The sequence below is a fragment of the Oncorhynchus tshawytscha genome, linkage group LG28, assembly GCF_018296145.1.
Source record: "Oncorhynchus tshawytscha isolate Ot180627B linkage group LG28, Otsh_v2.0, whole genome shotgun sequence".
Lineage (NCBI taxonomy): Eukaryota > Metazoa > Chordata > Actinopteri > Salmoniformes > Salmonidae > Oncorhynchus > Oncorhynchus tshawytscha.
In genome coordinates this window covers 36,277,048-36,301,184 of record NC_056456.1, presented here as the reverse complement: position 1 = coordinate 36,301,184, position 24,137 = coordinate 36,277,048, and the positions used below count along the sequence as shown (strand labels likewise).

The following is a 24,137-nucleotide window of genomic DNA, read 5'->3' as shown; positions in this document are numbered from 1 at the left end:
CCTCCATAAAAAGACATTTGTTTCTACCTGTGACTTCCAATCATGTCTCTCATATGGAATCTGATTCTCCCTAAGGAGTCTACCAATATTCCCAGGTTTATCTGAGCCATGTGTGTAAATTGCTTTTTTAAAGGTGGCCTTCTGGGAATGTACACATACATGGATTAGGGACTGTTTGGACTTAACCCAAAATTCTAGTCTCTTAGTCTGAAAATGTACTTGATGTATTTATGTGATAAAATATGTAAATGCTGTGTGTGTGTATATAGATGGAAGGGAATGTTGCTGTGCTTCGAAAAAATGCTTTTGTTACTTCAAACCCAACTTCGGTGTATTAAGCAGTGACGGGCCATTAAATCCTCGTCGTTTTTGGTTTCAATTCAGCCAACATTCGTTCATCCATTTTAATTACGAAATACCTCAAGTTATCTGGTTTCTAGGTCTAAACAATTGTCAAAGTAACAATGAAACCTAGAAGATCCTACAACCCCTCATCCTGGTTCACCCCACTTCTGCTGTGTACTCACATCTGAACACCAGCTGTGTCTACCGTTACCTCAGATCTGTGAATCTCTTCTTTACATGTCCTCACCTTGTATGTTTTTAAACACAGAAGCACAGAACCTCGTGGTGTAAGCAAGGACTGTCATAGTCATTTGCCGATGTGTAAGCCTTTAAGGGAAACGGTCGAATGCATCTGTAGACAATACTCAATCACTTCAACAATCTAGTATCTCCATCTTTGGTTAGCATGCACGCTTTAGGAAAGAACGTTGAAATGTCTTCTAATGTCGAGTTGGAAACGTTCAGATTGCGATACAACGGAGGTTTAAAGACCATACCTTTTTTTTTAGCATTTAAGAATAAACTTGTCTTTAGAGGCAAATATTATTATGATGTTACACTGTGCAATTGGTTATACAATATATAACCAGCGTAACTTATTGGTATGCTTTGTACATTTTAGTGTTTTACTTGTCTAAGTGACACATTTCGAGCTCCTATTTTTGACCTTTTTACCCACATTTAGTTGTATATATATGAATGGGGTTTAACGGGAACACTGTATATAGCTAGAAGGCTTTTGGGCTGCGTATGCATTGACTGGCTCTACAATTGACTGACACGCTTTTTATTCTCTCAATGATATGATGACAGATGTTGGGAGGAATTCTATGTGCAGCTGAAGGAAATAAATGAAACCCTATTATTATAATCTTAACCCCTGTGGTTGTCTTCAGTATTTTTTTTATGTTGTTGTTAATGATCAGTTTGATATGCACACCTTACCTGAACATCAGAATGTATGCATGTTGAACTACAGTGTAGTTGATATATATTCACAAATGCTTGCCAGAAGATTCTAGACGTTGATCAATAACATCAGCTAACGATTTGGGTTAAACGACAACACCCAAGGCAAGTCAAAAATGAACTAAACTTGATAAAGAAACTATCTATAGTTTCTATGTATGTATATACAAAGGGGCAAAAAAGTATTTAGTCAGCCACCAATTGTGCAAGTTCTCCCACTTAAAAAGATGAGAGGCCTGTAATTTTCCTTATAGGTACACTTCAACTATGACAGACAAAATGAGAAGAAAAAAAATCCAGAAAATCACATTGTAGGATTTTTAATGAATTTATTTGCAAATTATGGTGGAAAATAAGTATTTGGTCACCTACAAACAAGCAAGATTTCTGGCTCTCACAGACCTGTAACTTCTTTGAGGCTCCTCTGTCCTCCACTCGTTACCTGTATTAATGGCACCTGTTTGAACTTGTTATCAGTATAAAAGACACCTGTCCACAACCTCAAACTCCACTATGGCTAAGACCAAAGAGCTGTCAAACAAAATTGTAGACCTGCACCAGACTGGGAAGACTGAATCTGCAATAGGTAAGCAGCTTGGTTTGAAGAAATCAACTGTGGGAGCAATTATTAGGAAATGGAAGACATACAAGACCACTGATAATCTCCCTCGATCTGGGGCTCCATGCAAGATCTCACCCCGAGGGGTCAAAATGATCACAAGAACAGTGAGCAAAAATCCCAGAACCACACTGGGGGACCTAGTGAATGACCTGCAGAGAGCTGGGACCAAAGTAACAAAGCCTATCATCAGTAACACACTATGCCGCCGGGGACTCAAATCCTGCAGTGCCAGACGTGTCCCCCTGCTTAAGCCAGTACATGTCCAGGCACGTCTGAAGTTTGCTAGAGAGCATTTGGATGATCCAGAAGAAGATTGGGAGAATGTCATATGGTCAGATGAAACCAAAATATAACTTTTTGTTAAAAACTCAACTCGTCGTGTTTGGAGGACAAAGAATGCTGAGTTGCATCCAAAGAACACCATACCTACTGTGAAGCATGGGGGTGGAAACATCATGCTTTGGGGCTGTTTTTCTGCAAAGGGACCAGGACGACTGATCCGTGTAAAGGAAAGAATGAATGGGGCCATGTATCATGAGATTTTGAGTGAAAACTTCCTTCCATCAGCAAGGGCATTGAAGATGAAACGACAATGATCCCATACACACCGCCCGGGCAACGAAGGAGTGGCTTCGTAAGAAGCATTTCAAGGTCTTGGAGTGGCCTAGCCAGTCTCCAGATCTCAACCCCATAGAAAATCTTTGGAGGGAGTTGAAAGTCCGTGTTACCCAGCAACAGCCCCAAAACATCACTGCTCTAGAGGAGATCTGCATGGAGGAATGGGCCAAAATACCAGCAACAGTGTGTGAAAACCTTGTGAAGACTTACAGAAAACGTTTGACCTCTGTCATTGCCAACAAAGGGTATATAACAAAGTATTGAGATAAACTTTTGTTATTGACCAAATACTTATTTTCCACCATAATTTGCAAAATAATTAATTAAAAATCCTACAATGTGATATTCTGGATTTTTTTTCTCATTTTGTTTCTCATAGTTGAAGTGTACCTATGATGAAAATTACAGGCCTCTCTCATCTTTTTAAGTGGGAGAACTTGCACAATTGGTTGCTGACTAAATACTTTTTTGCCCCACTGTATATATATTTTTAAAGAAGAAAATATATATATCTTTTTTTTTAATTAAAGAAGAAAATGATCTTAACTTTAACCAGATGTTAAAATATACCAGGCATTGCAAACATTTGCACCTGTGTAAATACACTGACAGAATCAAATGTGTAAAATAGCCATTTTTTAAACATTTATTTATAATACAGTATGCAACTTTTATAGAACACAAGTTTTGCCAATGCAGCTTAAAGTCTACAGTATAAGTACATAAAATATCAAATTACAACAAAAAGAAAAACATAGATACAAAAAAAATCAGACCAATCAATCGCAGACGAAGAGAAAACATGCTGAGTAATAACCAAAAAGGTTGATACTATAATGTTAACAGGTGTGGTATCAAGTCAATATCCAATGACTATGTCCGACGATTAATAGCTTAGTGGCGTGAGTTGGTTTTAACCCATTTTACGTTCCTTATTTCATTCACACTAACATCTAAAAAAATATATATATATTGTATGTTTTATTTACATTATGTATTTAGTGTTGCATATCTACATCACCCATTTCTGCACATGCCAACAAATGTCAAAAACACAGGAAGGAAAGCAACACCGTGAACCAGCCCGAACGTAATAACCAAAAAAATGAGTTTGAAAAAAGTCCTGAAGATGTAGCTTTCTGAGAAAGAGAGCGCCACCACCCCTAAAAGGGTGGAGACAGCTCCTTGCACTATGGGAAACCCGAGGTGGGCCAGCGCATCCACAGCCTTTTCGTTGGAGTCGGCCTTGGTGCTCGAGACAAAGGCGTACGAGACATGGGCGGAAAAGTTGACTGAGAAACCGATACAGATGATCAGATTTATCATGGAGATTGAGTCCAGGGACACGTCCCATAGTGCCATGAATCCAACTACACCCACAATGACCGACCCAATGGAGAATGCCACCCACAGCGAACAGAGCGGGTTGGGTATCAGGAGTAAGGAGATCGCCAGCATCAACACTGTGGCAACCACGATAGTCTGGATGGTGTTATCCACAATAACAGTGTACTGGTCTAAGTAGATAAACGATGGATGATAAACCACTAATGCGATGGGGCATTTTTTTGCAGTTTTTCTGAGGCTTATCAGCATGTCCTTCTGTTGCTTTGTCGTGCTGATGTTTAGCGTCTGAAGAAAGAAGCGAGACGAGCGGATCTTGTTATCTGCATCGAAATGAATGTCCTGCCAGGTCATTGGACGTTTTTCCAAGAAGTGAAGCAGGTTTCTTTTGAAGGTATTTTCAGAGTTTATATCAAGATCATTTGCAAAAACTTGGAAAGAATCTAGCCAGGAAAGAAAGAAGTTTTTGTCAACATATGCCAACTTTTTAAAATCTGTAATGCAGGAGCTGAGAGTTTTGCGTTGGTCTTCTTCCCAGTAGGCAAGTGACTTATCAACAGCCACCATAACGTTTGGACCATAGTGAGAGAAGTGCGTACTTTTGTCTTTGTAATATTTGGAAATGTAGGAATCATCTGAAGCCAGGTTCCCTAGGTCAATACCCTCCTTCAGTTCAAAACATCCGTAGAAGCTGACAGCCAGATACCCGGCGTAGAGAATCACAACGGACGCTTTGGTCCATTTCTGGGTCAGAAATGGACCGTAATACTTCCCAAAGAAGCCGCTAATTGGTTGCTCCTCCTCTGTCCCGGTGTCATGATCATAGGCCCCACCAACGCAGCAGATTGCATACCTTCTCGACTTCCCAGGAGGACAATCCACTGGAATCTTCACACAGGTGAACCAATGCCGGTTACTAGTTTCCCTCTGGCCATTCAGTGCTAAAAACGCACCAAGGAATATGATGTTGTAGATGTAACAGAAAAGGATAGCTGTGCCGGCGTAAAGACAGAAGGTCTGAACAGAGCGAAAGGGTGAGCTGTATCCCAGGTACAGCGCCAGGACATCCGTTATCGTGGTTATAGAGATGGAGATGGCGGCATCTTGGTAGGTGTCGGCCAGACGATCCACCACGCTATCATGGACATTGGTCTTCTGCCAACAGGAAATCATGATGAACATGTCGTCAATTCCAATACCTTAAACACAAAGGGTTTGCCATTGAGTGAGGTGGTAAACAAACATGAACATGACTTCCCACTGGGCACACAGTGGTTGAATCAATGTTGCTTCCATGTCATTTCAATGAAATTACGTGCAACCAATTTGGGAAAGATGTTTAATTGACTTCTGTGCCCAGTGGGTTGAGACAAGAGAAAGGCATGAACATTCATGACATTTAAGTAATTCATGACATTCAAATGAAGAATTTGTGTTATGTTAGAAGAATCTGTTCCGTGAGACATTAGAATATGAATTTGAAGGCCTTAACCAGTGGGCAGAACTGGTTGCAATGACGTCATGGTCTGGTTGTATACTGGTTGTATAAGGAAGTTATTTGCCCTCTGGGTATGAAGCTCTTTTACCTTCAATAATTACCAGATGTGTTTGTCTTTGATGAGGTGTGGAGGAATGGAAAGCAAATACTAATGAAGGTTTGAAGATACAGGATGCGGAGCTTAACCCTTACCCAGTATCAAGAATGGGCAGGTAGAAACAGTCATGACGAACGTCGCACCCATTAACAACAGCATCCCGAAACTTGAAAGAACTGCTAGTCCTGTAGAAAAGACTCCAATGGTGGCCACCCACACCTTATTCCTCACGTTGTCCAACCTGAAGAAATTAAAACCATTTAAAGTGTCTTTCCATACATATTGTATGCATGCACTGCATAAATGAAAAGTACGTTGACATTTTTTTAAAGGGGACAGATTGCGGGGACACATTGCTTCGATCCCGCCACTTTGTCATAGGCATGCGCTATGTAACAAACCCTCAACCCCCCTCACATGTACATCTACTTCATGTAACATAAAGGAGATACATGCTTTACAAACCTTAAACATGAAACAATTGTAAAAGACATGGTAATAGTATATGTTATTGAGAAAAGAGGGACAATAGACTTTGGAACTTTCTCGAATTCCCACTGTCTTGACATGGATGTAGAATACGACACCTAGAAAACACACAAAAAAATAAAATGTGTTAAAAAAAGATATATATATATTTTTTTTTTTAAATGTACAATTATAAAACACATTTTACAAATAACTTTGCAGGTCCAGGCAGAAAAAAAATAAAACAAATAAAAACACTGAAATGTTTAGATCGGCATGTATGGTATCTCACCTCTGTGACATTTGTTGATTCTTCCGAGAGCAGCTTAATAAACCCAGTCAGCCAAATGACGCTTCTTGATTGGTTGAATTCTGTTAAATAGTAAAAAAATTGTATTGCCTTGGCACTTTGAACAATTGAGTTGTTTATTTTCACACTACCAAGTGTTGACCTCAAGGAAACCCTGCCAGATGTAGAAGTATGTGTTGGAAACGTCAAATTAATAAGATCAACGTTGCTGGCATTGTAGTCTATAATGTTCAATATGGCATTGGAGGAACAACTTCCATTCACTGTTGCGCAAATATCCACATATTGCAACAGTTCATCCTCAAACTCCACAGTCATGTTCCGAACTTTGCTGTCCAAGACTAATATGTCCTCAAGATGTGGCACTGTCAAAATGTTTGTCTTGGATGTGGCGATGAAACATGCATATATTCCATCTGTGTTCAACCTCAAGCTGGAAAACATGGATTCATTTTGTGGGAAATATTCTTGAATAAACTTTCTCTCCATCTTGGCCGGTCCCTCTAGAGGTGTAAACTCCTCTTCAATGTCATTAGATGTTCTGTCTTCCAAAAAGTAAAATCCACTTCCTAATGCTGTTGAGATAATGACAGGGACGATGAAGAACCACCACGGATGTGTTCCTATGAAGTGACCGATTATTCTAAAACACATGCGGATCGGTTTTTCTATGCAGTCCGTGCGGAATTTCGCCATAGCTAATGTTGGTCTGTTTATAAATTCAGATGCATTAAAGCAGTCCACAGAGCAGTACAGTTCACCTCTCTGTGTGCCTCAGTTCTCAGTATGGATAACCACAGCTTTTATTACCCCTTCATCAGGGGGGATATTTACATATATGGAGCCTGACTACCAGGTAGCAAAGAAAATTGGCCAATAACCATCTATCTCATCATTGGATGGATAGCTAGGTTGTTATCAATGGCACCAGTGTTCCACTGGCTAAACTGTATTCCTCCCTGTAGTGGGAGAAATGGAGCCCTCGTCCTCGCACAGTTTTCAGTATAACAGTCATGAAGAAAAAAAAAACTAATTATTTTAGAGTTTCTGTTTCAAAATAACATGATAAAGTGCATTATGAATGAAACCTTTGGCAAAAACGTGGTTATGTCAGTTGGTGTTGGGTTGTTGATGCCTTACAACTGAAATTCAAAACAGTCAAACTACACAACAAGATTCCAATTCAACAGTACTATATAGCATAGATTCATAGACTTTCAACGAAATATAGTCCTTGTTGTACAGAGTTGTAAGATGATTTGAACTATTAACTGTTATTGGCTCATATCAATCAGCAATGGAATCAATATATGCGTATTACTATGGAAGAAACATCAAAGAGTAATTTGATCCTCTACAGGTAAGCTTTTGTTAGTCCAGGGAACAATGGGTTGTTGTAGAGTTGATCAATACTTTGTCAGTGATACTGTAGCACCATGTAATTAAAAGATTGAGTTCTCTACCTCTTATCTAAATGAACATCCTGGTTTCCCGTCCATTCAAGCTGGGGCTAAATCATTCAACCAGCTCAAGAACAATGTTAACTCATCACAGCATGCTGCTGACTGACCCTAGCTTTAAATCACACAATGCTGGCTGGGATCTTGCAAACCCGAAATTAAATCTACAAAAAAAAAAAAAGTCTTGCATTGTGATTATGTTATATGTAGTAGTTCAACAAAATCTGTCTGCTGTGTGAGCAACAATATGAATCAAATTGTCTATATTGGCAACACAGACTTGTGTAAATTCATACTTTAATGAATTAAAGGAAACGTTGATCAATTTATTAGATAGTTTTTTTTAAAGGAAAATGATAGAAAGAAAACAACATTGGTCAGTGTTATTAAAATGTGCCTTTGCAGCTTCTCATCAGAGGCTTCCTTATTGCCCCAGAGCACAAGAGACCAATTTACCTGTAAGCCATATTATGTAAACCTCCACTCAACATAAGGAAGTAAAACTCATGTAAAGACAGGAAGCTATACACAGCACCAGGATAAACTGTGTTGTCTTTCAAGGAACCAAAATACACATGCAAACAAATGAATGGCATATGCTTTAGTACAGTATACTCACTGTTGACTTTTTAGAGCATATATTCTCATGGTTGAGAGTTTATTATTTTGACTGGGAGATGATCATACTGTATGATTAAATATTAGCGGTTGAGATGAAGTCGTGGTGAAGATGGTGAAGGTAGGAAACGACACCTCCACTTCGCTGATCCTCAATCCAGGGGCCCCACAAGAGTGCATGCTCAGCCTCCTCCTGTACTCCCTGTTCACCAATGACTGCGTGGCCAAGCACGCCTCCAACTCCATCATCAAGTTTGCAGACGACACAACAGTAGTAGGCCTGATTACCAACAATGACAAGACAGCCTACATGGAGGAGGTGAGGGCCCTGGGAGACTGGTGCCAGGCTAATAACCTCTCACTCAATGTCAGCAAAACAAAAGAGCTGATCGTGGACTTCAGGAAACAGCAGAGGGAGCACCGACCCTCCTATCCACATCGACGGGACAGTGGAAAGCTTCAAGTTCCTTGGCCTACACATCACTGACTATCTGAAATGGTCCACCCACACAGACTGTGTTGTGAAGAAGGCGCAACAGCGCCTCTTCAACCGCAGGAGGCTGAAGAAATTTGGATTGACCCCTAAAACCCTCACAAACTTTTACAGATGCTCAATTGAGAGTATCCTGTCGGGCTGTATCACCGCCTGGTACGGCAACTGCACCGCCCGCAACCGCAGGGTGGTGCAGTCTGCCCAACGCATCACTGGGGGAAAACGACCTGCCCTCCAGGACACCTACAGCACCCGATGTCACAGGAAGGCCAAAAAGATCATCAAGGACATCAACCACCCGAGTCACAGTCTGTTCACCCTGTTATCATCCAGAAGGCGTGGTTAGTACATGTGTATCAAAGTTGGTACAGAGAGACTGAAAAAAAGCTTCTATCTCAAGCCGTTAAATAGTGTTAAATATGTAGCCATCACTAGCCGGCTTCCACCCGGTTAAGCAACCCTGCACCTTAGCGGCTGCTGACCCATATACATAGACTTGGAATCACTGGCCACTTTAATAATGGAACACTAGTCACTTTAATAATGTTTAAATAATGTTTACATACTGCTTTACTCACTGTATATACTGTATTCTATTCTACTGTATTTTAGTCAATGCCACTCTGACATTGCTCGATCTTATATTTATATCTTTCTTTATTTCCTTTCTTTTACTTTTAGATTTGTGTGTATTGTTGTGAAATTGTTAGATATTACTGCACTGTTGGAGCCTGGAACACAAAGCATTTAGCTACACTCGCAATAACATCTGCCAAACATGTGTATGTGACCAATACAATTTGATTTTGAAACGATATGGCATTAGATGAGCAAAGTGGATGGGATAACAATTCGGCTCCTCTTAGGAATGAATTCATGCAGTCTGTCTCCATTCATCTGAGTCTCGATAGCTCTGATCACTAGGGTACATAAAGCAAGCAATTGGCCAGGCAGCTGTAATGGAGTCACTATTTAAGTTGTCTGACGTGTATCGTAATAAACTAAGTTAAACTAAAGTTGAAGACAGCACTTTATAAAAACTTAATAGGACATAATAAAGTCTTCATACGCACTAAACAAATGGTTCACAAATCATTTATTTTTAAAAAGTTGATATAAGGGTGGTGTTTGCTTTTTTTCTCTCCAAATATAATCTCTTCTCAACAAGCTTTGTTACTACACTGAGTCATGGAGTAATGTGTACTGTCTTTTGTGTTATGGTCTGGCTGTCTGTGTTTTGTAAATAGATACATAGTCAGAATGATATCAGATAAATATCAGTCGTGGTCATGTTCTATGGGAATTCGTAATACTGTCCCTTTAAATTAAAGTCCACTCCTTCTTATCGACTGATGTGTGACGTAGCTGTGTATACGACTTGCAAAGACAGTACAGCATAAAGATATGCCGAAACTGCTTCTTCGATAGAAATCCCCCAACACACTTGTATGCGATTTAGCTAGCATAGCGCATGCGCAAAATACATCATCAGGTCTAACGGATGTGTCACGCCGGACTGCAGCCCGTCAAATGATAGGCACTCCTTCGATATTAAGTTGTTTTTGACGAATATTAAAACGTAAGGAATAATATGTACGCGTTTGAGTGGTACAGCGGAAGCAACCGGCTGTAAACGAAAGTCGAGGAGTGAGGTGGGGAGAAGGCGCATCAGCGTCACCCAAAAGTCGCACACTAATGAGATTTTTCAACAGCAAGGCTCAGATCGACATGGCAGTGTTTCCATTCCAAGTCTTTCTTTATAATGTCGAAATAAACATGGCTCCAACCCCCGTATCACACACTGAAATCATATGTGTGTTCATTGTACAATCAATTACTGAGAGAGAGCCTCAAATATAACATTAATTTGTATATAGGCTAACCACTGTATAGCCTACATGATGTCGGTTTCAGTCATGCCTGGTCACATTCGCGTGGGGTGGGTCAAACAAAAATACTCTAATGATTGCTTGACAATAGAGCATACCACAATTTGTTTTTGAATATATATTTTTTAATTTAACCTAGGCAAGTCAGTTAAGAACATATTCTTATTTACAATGACAGTCTACACCGGTCAAACCCAGACGACGCTTGGCCAATTGTGCGCCACCCTATGGGTCTCCCAATCACGGCCGGTTGTGATACAGCCTGGAGTCGAACCTGGATGTCTGTAGTGACGCGTTTAGCACCGAAATGCAGTGCCTTCGACCGCTACGCCACTCGGGAGCCCGATGCATGCGATGGCTGCAGGATGAAGTTGGTGAAGGGCAGTTGCAGAACATTTTGCAATCAAAACTTCATGACCTTTGATCACATGATTTCTGTAAAGTTCATGCAGTCGACATGTAGGCGTAAATCGGATTATTTTTTATAATGCAACACACTTTGAAAGGCATGTGAACAACGATGGTCACCGATTTGACAAAAGTGTTCCGCTCGAACACACATATTGACTTTCTCTTCCCCCAAACCCCGGTCTCTGCTTCTCGACTTGTTTCCGGAATTATTGTGATGTTGCGCCTCTCGGTTTGAAATCTGTGCGACTGAGTTTGAGAAACACACACACCCACAACATTGTTTTATTAGGCCTACACCTTTATGAAATTATAAAAGTGCTGTGACCTAATTAAGATATAATTTCGCCAAAACCTTGGCAGGTTGAACGGAATTGGGTGGGCGGGCGTCTTTTAAATTGTTGTGAAATTGTCATGTATGCTGTATTTCGCAATATTCCGTGGATTGGATGGTTACCGGAATAACTGGAATTTGAACAATGAGTCACGCGATTTAAAAAAAAGTGACCTTTCTCCACGAACAGAAAGACTAAAAATGCTTTCAGTTTTTCACATATCTACATTGACGAAAGGATTCAACTAGGACAAGTGCCTTCTCCAGCCCACCCTGTGCTATTGCCTAGAGGGTGAGGAGACAGTTGTGACAATCGCTTTCACGATATGTGAGGCAAAGGTCGGAAGGAGGAATCTGTCAAACTGTTGCTGAACACAAAGCTCGTGTTACTATGGAGATTCAGAGGAACGGATTCAAAAGAGAAAGTTACATTCTCTCTGTGGACGTGGGGACAACATCGATCAGATGTCACGTTTTCGACAAGGAAGCCCAGATTCGAGGATCATGCACCACCAAGGTATTGGATAGGCTAGATTCAATAGAGCTATGAGAAATTGAAATTACGTTTATCTGAATTAGGCATGCTAAATCATTTGAATTATAATTATTTAATGAATTATGGACCCTGGTTAATGTTTGTTTCTGACACGCATAATCTTCACATTGTCAATTTGACTGGTATATGTTTATAGGTGAATCTCTTGTATCCTGAACCGGGCTTGGTCGAGTTGGACCCCGAAGAGCTGTGGAGAGGATTCGTTAAGGTGGTGAATGGTGCTGTGCAAGGTTTGTACCATTTCCCTCTCCATATTGATAGGCCCACCACGGCATATTCAACCCTCATCTCATATAGTTCCAGTCCTCTAGGGTTTGCACGGCCTCTGGTTTTCATCCTTGCCTTATAGGTGAATCAGAGACTGAGGTGTTGGAGATCTCTCTAGTCAATCATTGTCATTAACTAATAAGCTATTACCTTTTTTTTTAACACTACTAGGCCCGAGCCAAGTCGAGCTGTACTGGGCTGGCCAGGTTAAGCATCCTCCGTAGTTGCTGAAAGCGTGTCAGAAATGCCAGTATGGTTTGGGTAGGCCCTAGAGTGTGAGTCAGGTATAAGAGTGAGGAAGAAACATGTAACTAAATTGTACAATTTTGTGATAAATTATTTACCCTTTTATGAGCCCTTTATCTTCAATACATTTGACACACTATGTCTGTCTATCACACATACGGACTGATGGGCATGAAGTGGACTGAAATAGGTGCTGTCACTTATTTTGGGTCCTGGTACTGTTTATATTTAGTTTCCAGAACTAAGTTTCTATGTGTTCCTGTAGTCAAGCACTCCTGTTGGGGACGATATTCCTAATCTTATGTATAGACGGCCTGGTCCTAAAATAACTCTTGGTTCTATAACCTTTTGGTGTTGACAAGGAACCAGATTGGTAGATCTATAGACAGGCTCACTGGTTTGGATATCACAGGAAACAGATTGGTAGACTTATAGGCAGGGTCACTGGCTTGGATGTAACAGGAAACAGATTGGTAGACTTATAGGCAGGGTCACTGGTTTGGATGTAACAGGAAACAGATTGGTAGATCTATAGGCAGGGTCACTGGTTTGGATATCACAGGAAACAGATTGGTAGACTTATAGGCAGGGTCACTGGTTTGGATGTAACAGGAATCAGTTCATCATGTCCGACAGAAACCAATCTTGTGGCGTTCTTGAGATCCAAGATGCTGTATACTTGTTGTATCCTTGAGCTAAAACTGCTCCAGGGGCACCGCACTGTGGCTGACTCTGGCTTCCAAACTCTTCGGGGTGTTAATGTGTTTCTGTGGAGTTTGTGCTAAGGCAGGGTAGCACATTCTGCTCCTGGAGTAAAGCTACAGGGTCTGTGGGGGATTGGGCTAAGGCAGGGTAGCGTCAAAGATTTTTTATAACTAACCCAAGATAGATCACCAGATGTTTCCAATTGTAAGCAAATTAATGATAGTGAGCAGAACAAGCGGGGAGGTGGGCAGAGCCAAGTATGAGCTAGTGAGATCCTATTGGCGTGTTCTAGCATTTATTTGCTTATTTACGTTCAGGAACGCAGACTCTGAAGTGCTCGTGTGCAACAACTCAATTCTCCCATGCACTCCTTCTAAACAAGACATTTTTTGTTGTTGACACTTTGACAAAAAGGGTGAAGTCTTCAAAACGCAGTCCCCTCTGTTTGTTACAGATTGTAATTTTGGAAACGGAAAACTGTATGGAGATCAAATGTTTCATTGATGAGAAAATGACCAGAATGTCGACCCCAAATTCCATCTCGCTCCATCTTCATCCAGATTGCATTGGCCAGTTCGCTTCCTCTCATCACCATATTTGGTAGTGAGTGGAAACTCCAACCGGATGCTTCACATTTATACAGCCGGTGAAATATCTGGCTCATTATTCTGTCTGTGGTAACGCATTCTGGTCCTGGGGTAGAGATGCAGGGTCTGCTGGCTTCTGCTCAGGTTGCTGGGCCAGGGATGGTCCATGGGTAGTCCAGGGGTGGTCCATGGGTAGTCCAGGGGTGGTCCATGGGTAGTCCAGGGGTGGTCCATGGGTAGTCCAGGGGTGGTCCGTAGTCCAGGGGTGGTCCATGGGTGGTCCATGGGTGGTCCATGGGTAGTCCAGGGGTGGTCCATGGGTAGTCCAGGGGTGGTCCATGGGTAGTCCAGGGGTGGTCCATGGGTAGTCCAGGGGTGGTCCAGGGGTGGTCCATGGGTAGTCCAGGGGGGGGGGATTTTGGTCTGGGAATCTCTCTCTCTTCTGCCATATTTTTTTAAAGAAAGGGAGGTCTGATGCTAATGTAGTTTTGATGGCAAGCTGTTTTTAGCACGGCCTCACTTCTGCCACAAACACACAAATGTTCACTTACTGATTGCGTTGATGAATGATGTGTATGTTCTTTGTCTCTCACCTGGGTGTTTAGACTCAGGTTTACAGATGCGTCAGATGGAGACCCTGGGCATCTCCACTCAGAGAGGCACCTTCACCACGTGGGACAGGTACATTTTTATATAGGCTAAAATCACAGTGTACAGTCTAGGGAGTACACAGAACACTCAAGGTTAATACACACAGCAGGGGTCAGCAGTGTCACCCTGTGAGGGCCTTTTGTGGTCGCAGGGTTTTGTTTCAGCGGCGTAACAACACGTGGCTACGGTTAGACTATGGTTAGTTGATTTAGTAGAATCAAGCTTGCTACTGCTTAGCTAGAACAAAAGCCTGCACTCATACAGGCCCCTGTTGATCCCCAGGATGGAACAACAGTACAGTATGTTTGTATCTGTGTTGATATCCTACTTTACACCTCTCTCTCTCACACACACACACACACACACACACACACACAGGAAAACAGGAGTTCCCTTTCACAACTTCATCAGCTGGCAGGACTTGAGGGCAGTGGAACTGGTGAGGTCCTGGAACAACTCCTGTACCATGAAGGTTAGTCTGGGGTCACAGAGAGGTCATAGTTCAGCTGACCTTGTGATAATACAGTATAGGGGCCTCTATCTTTGGGCTCCGATTATTATTAGTAATGATTATGATAACTTGCCTTGCATTTTGCTATCCCAAATAAAATGCTATTACTAGCAAAACAAATCACACGAAAACATTGATTTGGATTGTACTTTTGTATATGTAATTTGTCTTTTAGCTTACTGTTTATACTAAAAAATAAACAAAATAGGAATGATAACTGTGGCTGTGTTGTGTCCGTGACAATGGCAGGCGATCCACGGTGTTATGATGGTGCTGCACTTCCTGTCCAAAAATAAGCGCTTTCAGGCGGCCAGCCTCATAGTCTTCTCCACCCAACACGTCACCTTCCGCCTGGCCTGGGCCCTTCGACACTGGAAACAGGTGTGTGTGAGGCAGAGAGGTTCAAGTGTTTGGAGGGGGGTGGCGGGGGAGTGTGTGTGTTGGAGGGTAGGTGTGATGTGTGAGAGCTTGGCACCTAGGTGTTAGTCTGTGCGAGACAGAGAGGGAGAATGTGTGGGTTGGGGAGAGAGAGGGAGGTTTTTGTGCACGTTCTGTGGTCAGAAACGACGTTCTGTGGTCAGAAAGTCCTCTGCTGTTTCTATCAACGGTATGTCTGACACAATAATGGGCCTCTATGAATGGGCTTTGGTATTATACCTTGACTCCTCAGCTTACTGTGTAACATGACTTCTACCCCAGTTCTCCCTGACTCAGGGGACACGTCACATGAGGACTGGCCTTCATGGACTCTGATTGGACGCACTGTAACTGACTGCTATAATAATATCAGTGGCACACCGGCCAATAGTGGAGAGAAACTTTCCCTAGGATCGCCCTACATTGAATTGTTGTTGACCTAAATCTAACTATATAGGCTACTGATGGCAGATGTGGCGAAAGCCGACCTGGCAACACTTCAAACACTAATGGCCCAAAGGCACGCTGGGCTTTTCAATAAGATCATAATACAGAAATATTGTGGTCTTTACAGAACAAAGTCACTGGCCTCCAGTTCTTTTAGTAGCCTTGCATGTGATTATTTAGGAGCTGATTGGGAGCAAGAGAACACAAGGGGGTGATATTTCTTCTCCTCTATGTCCTCACCCCTCACAGTTAAGTCAAGCAGTAGCAGAGGGCACCTGCTGCTTTGGGACGATAGACACCTGGTTGCTTTATAAGCTCACAAAAGGTAGGTTCCGCCATTCTCGTGTGTGTTCGTGTACAGTACGTGACTGCCCAAGCCTGTATGTGCAAGTAGTATTCATGTATATCTCTCAGCTAATTGATTGTGTGTGTATCTTTAAGCTTTGTTTATGATAAGGATGGCACACACTCCAGAGAAATTCAATTAATATTCTTTATTGAATTTAAAAAAAAATCTAATGTTGAACCAACAGAAACAGAAGTCCAACTCTCCTGCTAGACACCTTTTTCTATAACTGTTCAGATCCGTATCTTCAAGCTTCCCAAAATACTGATGTGTTAAAGGGGAAAATCCACCAAACCAAAATCTTTCCTAGAATTTACAGTGTTAAATAATACTAGTATGTGAGAACAATATTTTTTTGTGAACAAATGTTTAATTTTGTCATTATAATAAGGTTGGTGGCATCAAAACCCACAATGCAATGCTCTCTATGCGCTGGCTGGCTAGCTAGGTAGCTTGTTGGCAAACATAACTACATACAATAATACCAAAGTCAACATCAGCACGTGAAGCAGCTAATTGGCTGCAAAAATTACCTAAATAAAATGTACTATCAATTTAGGAGTCTAAAATAGCACCGTGTTCAACCTGCAGATCGATGTGCCTCACAGCGTGGAGTCTGACATTCACAATGCAGCCTGGACTGAAGAGGCAGACAAATAGGAGAAATGTGGTGGACCCTCTGTTAAATTACATATTTCTCGAGGTAGAAATATTGCTAAAATATGATTAATGGCTCGTTCGAGAGACGACATCCTCCTGCGTTATGACATCGGCCAGTATTGAAATCTAACATGTAGGATAGACGTTTTCGCGATTTTAAAAGTCGTATTCCTATTAACTTCCAGTGTAATGAGAGAGACTTTACCACGGTGCTACGTCATACCAGTTGGATTTCTGCCTGCTTGAACGCCAATAACTCAAATAAAAAATGAAATGACCCCGGGAATCGATAGATCACGCAGAGATGCACCAAAACAATATAACATTGAAAATAGGTTCCTTTTTAAGCTTGTGTGTGTTTCCATGTTAATTATGATTTGTCACAAGGTTTTGGGTCTATACACACGCACATACGCAGGTCTCCTTGTGTATCCACACGCACATACGCAGGTCTCCTTGTGTATCCACACGCACATACGCAGGTCTCCTTGTGTATCCACACGCACCTACGCAGGTCTCCTTGTGTATCCACACGCACATACGCAGGTCTCCTTGTGTATCCACACGCACCTACGCAGGTCTCCTTGTGTATCCACACGCACATACGCAGGTCTCCTTGTGTATCCACACGCACATACGCAGGTCTCCTTGTGTATCCACACGCACATACGCAGGTCTCCTTGTGTATCCACACGCACATACGCAGGTCTCCTTGCGTATCCACACGCACCTACGCAGGTCTCCTTGCGTATCCACACGCACATACGCAGGTCTCCTTGTGTATCCACACGCACATACGCAGGTCTCCTTGTGTATCCACACGCACATACGCAGGTCTCCTTGTGTATCCACACGCACATACGCAGGTCTCCTTGTGTATCCACACGCACATACGCAGGTCTCCTTGTGTATCCACACGCACATACGCAGGTCTCCTTGTGTATCCACACGCACATACGCAGGTCTCCTTGTGTATCCACACGCACATACGCAGGTCTCCTTGTGTATCCACACGCACCTACGCAGGTCTCCTTGTGTATACACACGCACATACAAATCAAATCAAATCAAATCAAATCAAATTTTATTTGTCACATACACATGGTTAGCAGATGTTAATGCGAGTGTAGCAGAAATGCTTGTGCTTCTAGTTCCGACAATGCAGTAATAACTTGTGTAATCTAACTAACAATTCGCAAAAAAAAACTACTGTCTTATACACAGTGTAAGGGGATAAAGAATATGTACATAAGGATATATGAATGAGTGATGGTACAGAGCAGCATAGGCAAGATACAGTAGATGATATCCACACAGTATATACATATGAGATAAGTATGTGTAAACCAAGTGGCATAGTTAAAGTGGCTAGTGATACATGTATTACATAAGGATGCAGTCTGATATAGTACAGTATCCACAACGTATGCATATGAGATGAACAATGTAGGGTAAGTAACATTATATAAGGTAGCATTGTTTAAAGTGGCTAGTGATATATTTACATAATTTCCCATCAATCCCATGATTAAAGTGGCTGGAGTAGAGTCAGTGTCATTGACAGTGTGTTGGCAGTAGCCACTCAATGTTAGTGGTGGCTGTTTAACAGTCTGATGGCCTTGAGATAGAAGCTGTTTTTCAGTCTCTCGGTCCCAGCTTTGATGCACCTGTACTGACCTCGCCTTCTGGATGACAGCGGGGTGAACAGGCAGTGGCTCGGGTGGTTGATGTCCTTGATGATCTTTATGGCCTTCCTGTAGCATCGGGTGGTGTGCGGTGTCCTGGAGGGCAGGTCTTTGCCTGATGCGTTGTGCAGACCTCACTACCCTCTGGAGGCCTTACGGTTGAGGGCGGTGCAGTTGCCATACCAGGCGGTGATACAGCCCGCCAGGATGCTCTCGATTGTGCATCTGTAGAAGTTTGTGAGTGCTTTTGGTGACAAGCCGAATTTCTTCAGCCTCCTGAGGTTGAAGAGGCGCTGCTGCGCCTTCCTCACGATGCTCTCTGTGTGAGTGGACCAATTCAGTTTGTCTGTGATGTGTATCCCAGGAACTTAAAACTTGCTACCCTCTCCACTACTGTTCCATCGATGTGGATGGGGGTGTTCCTCTGCTGTTTCCTGAAGTCCACAATCATCTCCTTAGTTTTGTTGACGTTGAGTGTGAGGTTATTTTCCTGACACCACACTCCGCAGGTCCCTCACCTCCTCCCTGTAGGCCGGTCTCCTTGTTGGTGATCAAGCCTACCACTGTTGTGTCGTCCGCAAACTTGATGATTGAGTTGGAGGCGTGCATGGCCACGCAGTCGTGGGTGAACAGGGAGTACAGGAGGGGCTCAGAACGCAGGTCTCCTTGTGGGGCCCCAGTGTTGAGGATCAGCGGGGAGGAGATGTTGGTCTCCTTGCCTCACCACCTGGGGGCACCCGTCAGGAAGTCCAGTACCCAGTTGCACAGGGCGGGGTCGAGACCCAGGGTCTCGAGCTTGATGACAGCTTGGCAGGTCTACTATGGTGTTGAATGCCGCAGCTGTTGTCGATGAACAGCATTCTCACATAGGTATTCCTCTTGTCCAGATGGGTTAGGGCAGTGTGCAGTGTGGTTGAGATTGCATCGTCTGTGGACCTATTTGGGCGGTAAGCAAATTGGAGTGGGTCAAGGGTGTCAGGTAGGGTGGAGGTGATATGGTCCTTGACTAGTCTCTCAAAGCACTTCATGATGACGGATGTGAGTGCTACGGGGCGGTAGTCGTTTAGCTCAGTTACCTTAGCTTTCTTGGGAACAGGAACAATGGTGGCCTCTTGAAGCATGTATCCACAGCAGACTGGTATAGGGATTGGTTGAATATGTCCGTAAACACACGCCAGCTGGTCTGCTTGCATGCTCTGAGGGCGCGGCTGGGGATGCCGTCTGGGCCTGCAGCCTTGCGAGGTCTAACACGTTTAAATGTCTTACTCGCACATACGGCTGCAGTGAAGGAGAGACCGCATGATTCCGTTGCAGGCCTCAGTGGCACTGTATTGTCCTCAAAGCGGGCAAAAAGTTATTTAGTCTGCCTGGGAGCAAGACATCCTGGTCCGTGACTGGGCTGGGTTTCTTCCTGTAGTCCGTGATTGACTGTAGACCCTGCCACATACCTCTTGTGTCTGAGCCGTTGAATTGAGATTCTACTTTGTCTCTGTCTCGCTTAGCTTGTTTGATAGCCTTGCAGGGAATAGCTGCACTGTTTGTATTCAGTCATGTTGCCAGACACCTTGCCCTGATTAAAAGCAGTGGTTCTGCCTTCAGTTTCCACGCAATGCTGCCATCAATCCATGGTTTCTGGTTAGGGAATGTTTTAATCGTTGCTATCCAACGACATCTTCACGCAGGTCTCTAATGAACTCCACACCGTATCAGCGTATTCGTCAATGTTGTTGTCTGACCACAAACATCTCCCAGTCCACGTGATGGAAGCAGTCTTGGAGTGTGGAGTCAGCTTGGTCGGACCAGCGTTGGACAGACCTCAGCGTGGGAGCTTCTTGTTTTAGTTTCTGTCTGTAGGCAGGGATCAACAAAATGGAGTCGTGGTCAGCTTTTCCGAAAGGGGGGCGGGGCAGGGCCTTATATGCGTCGCGGAAGTTAGAGTAACAATGATCCAGGGTCTTTCCACCCCTGGTTGCGCAATCAATATGCTGATAAAATTTAGGGAGTCTTGTTTTCAGATTAGCCTTGTTAAAATCCCCAGCTACAATGAATGCAGCCTCCGGATAAATCGTTTCCAGTTTGCAGAGAGTTAAATAAAGTTCGTTCAGAGCCATCGATGTGTCTGCTTGGGGGATATATACAGCTGTGATTATAATCGAAGAGAATTCTCTTGGTAGATAATGCACACGCTACATTTGATTGTGAGGAATTCTAAATCAGGTGAACAGAAGGATTTGAGTTCCTGTATGTTTCCTTCATCACACCATGTCACGTTGGCCATAAGACATACGCCCCCGCCCCTCTTCTTACCAGAGAGATGTTTGTTTCTGTCGGCGCGATGCGTGGAGAAACCCGCTGGCTGCACCGCGCGTCTCTCCAGTGAGCCATGTTTCCGTGAAGCAGAGAACGTTACAGTCTCTGATGTCCCTCTGGAATGCTACCCTTGCTCGGATTTCATCAACCTTGTTGTCAAGAGACTGGACATTGGCAAGAAGAATGCTAGGGGTGGTGCACTGTGCCCGTCTCCACAGTCTGACCAGAAGACTCGCTTGCGTTTCCCTCTTTTTCTGAGTCGTTTTTTTTTTTTTGGTCGCTGCATGTGATCCACTCCGTTACACTGGTTGTAAGGCAGAACTCAGGATCCGCATCGCGAAAAACATATTCTTGGTCTACTGATGGTGAGTTGACGCTGATCTTATATTCAGTAGTTCTTGTCGGCTGTATGTAAAGAAACCTAAGATGACCTGGGGTACTAGTGTAAGAAATAACACGTCTCCTTGTGTATCCACACGCACATACGCAGGTCTCCTTGTGTATCCACACGCACATACGCAGGTCTCCTTGTGTATCCACACGCACATACGCAGGTCTCCTTGTGTATCCACACGCACATACGCAGGTCCTCTCCTTGTGTATCCACACGCACATACGCAGGTCTCCTTGTGTATCCACACGCACATACGCAGGTCTCCTTGTGTATCCACACGCACATACGCAGGTCTCCTTGTGTATCCACACGCACATACGCAGGTCTCCTTGCGTATCCACACGCACCTACGCAGGTCTCCTTGCGTATCCACACGCACATACGCAGGTCTCCTTGTGTATCCACACGCACCTACGCAGGTCTCCTTGCGTATCCACACGCACATACGCAGGTCTCCTTGTGTATCCACACGCACATACGCAGGTCTCCTTGTGTATCCACACGCACATACGCAGGTCTCCTTGTGTATCCACACGCACATACGCAGGTCTCCTTGTGTATACACACGCACATACGCAGGTCTCCTTGTGTATACACACGCACATACGCAGGTCTCCTTGTGTATCCACACGCACATACGCAGGTCTCCTTGTGTATCCACACGCACCTACGCAGGTCTCCTTGTGTATACACACGCACATACGCAGGTCTCCTTGTGTATACCACACGCACATACGCAGGTCTCCTTGCGTATCCACACGCACATACGCAGGTCTCCTTGTGTATCCACACGCACCTACGCAGGTCTCCTTGCGTATCCACACGCACCTACGCAGGTCTCCTTGCGTATCCACACGCACATACGCAGGTCTCCTTGCGTATCCACACGCACATACGCAGGTCTCCTTGCGTATCCACACGCACATACGCAGGTCTCCTTGCGTATCCACACGCACATACGCAGGTCTCCTTGCGTATCCACACGCACATACGCAGGTCTCCTTGCGTATCCACACGCACATACGCAGGTCTCCTTGCGTATCCACACGCACCTACGCAGGTCTCCTTGCGTATCCACACGCACATACGCAGGTCTCCTTGTGTATCCACACGCACATACGCAGGTCTCCTTGCGTATCCACACGCACATACGCAGGTCTCCTTGCGTATCCACACGCACATACGCAGGTCTCCTTGCGTATCCACACGCACATACGCAGGTCTCCTTGCGTATCCACACGCACATACGCAGGTCTCCTTGCGTATCCACACGCACATACGCAGGTCTCCTTGCGTATCCACACGCACATACGCAGGTCTCCTTGCGTATCCACACGCACATACGCAGGTCTCCTTGCGTATCCACACGCACATACGCAGGTCTCCTTGTGTATCCACACGCACATACGCAGGTCTCCTTGTGTATCCACACGCACATACGCAGGTCTCCTTGTGTATCCACACGCACATACGCAGGTCTCCTTGCGTATCCACACGCACATACGCAGGTCTCCTTGCGTATCCACACGCACATACGCAGGTCTCCTTGCGTATCCACACGCACATACGCAGGTCTCCTTGCGTATCCACACGCACATACGCAGGTCTCCTTGCGTATCCACACGCACATACGCAGGTCTCCTTGCGTATCCACACGCACATACGCAGGTCTCCTTGCGTATCCACACGCACATACGCAGGTCTCCTTGCGTATCCACACGCACATACGCAGGTCTCCTTGCGTATCCACACGCACATACGCAGGTCTCCTTGCGTATCCACACGCACCTACGCAGGTCTCCTTGCGTATCCACACGCACATACGCAGGTCTCCTTGCGTATCCACACGCACATACGCAGGTCTCCTTGCGTATCCACACGCACATACGCAGGTCTCCTTGCGTATCCACACGCACATACGCAGGTCTCCTTGCGTATCCACACGCACATACGCAGGTCTCCTTGCGTATCCACACGCACATACGCAGGTCTCCTATCCGTATCCACACGCACATACGCAGGTCTCCTTGCGTATCCACACGCACATACGCAGGTCTCCTTGCGTATCCACACGCACATACGCAGGTCTCCTTGCGTATCCACACGCACATACGCAGGTCTCCTTGCGTATCCACACGCACATACGCAGGTCTCCTTGCGTATCCACACGCACATACGCAGGTCTCCTTGCGTATCCACACGCACATACGCAGGTCTCCTTGCGTATCCACACGCACATACGCAGGTCTCCTTGCGTATCCACACGCACATACGCAGGTCTCCTTGCGTATCCACACGCACATACGCAGGTCTCCTTGCGTATCCACACGCACATACGCAGGTCTCCTTGTTTTCTCAGTCCTACTGCATTACTGTGTCCTCTGAGATCCCTCAGACATATTGCACGACACAGTAACCAGGCAATATGAGTTAATGATTCATGTTCTTGGACAAGTTGCAGCTGAAAATGAGCTGTTTTTAGTTAGAATCTGGTTCAGTGTCTGTTGTACATGGTCCCTGTTTAAATAAACAAATCAAGTCTCTCTTCTCTAACCGATTCCAGGATTGGTCCATGCCACAGACTACTCTAATGCCAGTGCCACTGGGATGTTTGATTCGTACCAGGTCGGTTTTTCCTTCTTCACGTGTGTAATAACTTTGTATCAGGGTTGGGGTCAATTGCATTTAAATTCAGTTAATCCAGGAAGTAAACTGAAATTGCAATTCCACTTTTTTTTCTTCATAGAGACTCATTGTGTCTTTGTGTGTGTGTGTGTGTGCGTACATTCCCTACAGTTGTGCTGGAGTGAATTCCTCTGCTGTCTCGTCTCGCTGCCTCTCTCCATCCTCCCCAAAGTACTGAACACTGGGTGAGTCACATG

At 44.1% G+C, this 24,137-nt stretch overlaps 2 protein-coding genes across 2 annotated transcripts in view; one reads left to right on the top strand and one right to left on the bottom strand.

Annotated features, from left to right (window-relative positions):
• Window positions 1-3,222: 3,222 nt before the first annotated feature.
• LOC112227221 (patched domain-containing protein 3) lies at window positions 3,223-7,025 on the bottom strand. The gene is made up of 4 exons (XM_024392100.2): window positions 6,254-7,025; window positions 5,959-6,080; window positions 5,589-5,734; window positions 3,223-5,097 (listed from the first exon to the last, which is right to left on the bottom strand). The coding sequence occupies exons 1-4, from the start codon at window positions 6,965-6,967 to the stop codon at window positions 3,572-3,574; spliced, it is 2,508 nt and encodes an 835-aa protein (XP_024247868.1). The 5' UTR covers window positions 6,968-7,025; the 3' UTR covers window positions 3,223-3,571.
• A 4,101-nt stretch (window positions 7,026-11,126) lies between these two features.
• The window catches only part of gk5 (glycerol kinase 5), a 33,819-nt gene continuing 20,808 nt past the window's right edge, over window positions 11,127-24,137 (top strand). Inside the window, exons 1-8 of the mRNA XM_042307774.1 lie at window positions 11,127-11,990; window positions 12,166-12,259; window positions 14,440-14,515; window positions 14,864-14,957; window positions 15,246-15,377; window positions 16,110-16,185; window positions 23,819-23,880; window positions 24,052-24,125. Coding sequence (XP_042163708.1) covers window positions 11,865-11,990; window positions 12,166-12,259; window positions 14,440-14,515; window positions 14,864-14,957; window positions 15,246-15,377; window positions 16,110-16,185; window positions 23,819-23,880; window positions 24,052-24,125 — 734 coding nt within the window. The 5' untranslated portion in view covers window positions 11,127-11,864. The remainder of the gene's footprint in view (window positions 11,991-12,165; window positions 12,260-14,439; window positions 14,516-14,863; window positions 14,958-15,245; window positions 15,378-16,109; window positions 16,186-23,818; window positions 23,881-24,051; window positions 24,126-24,137) is intronic.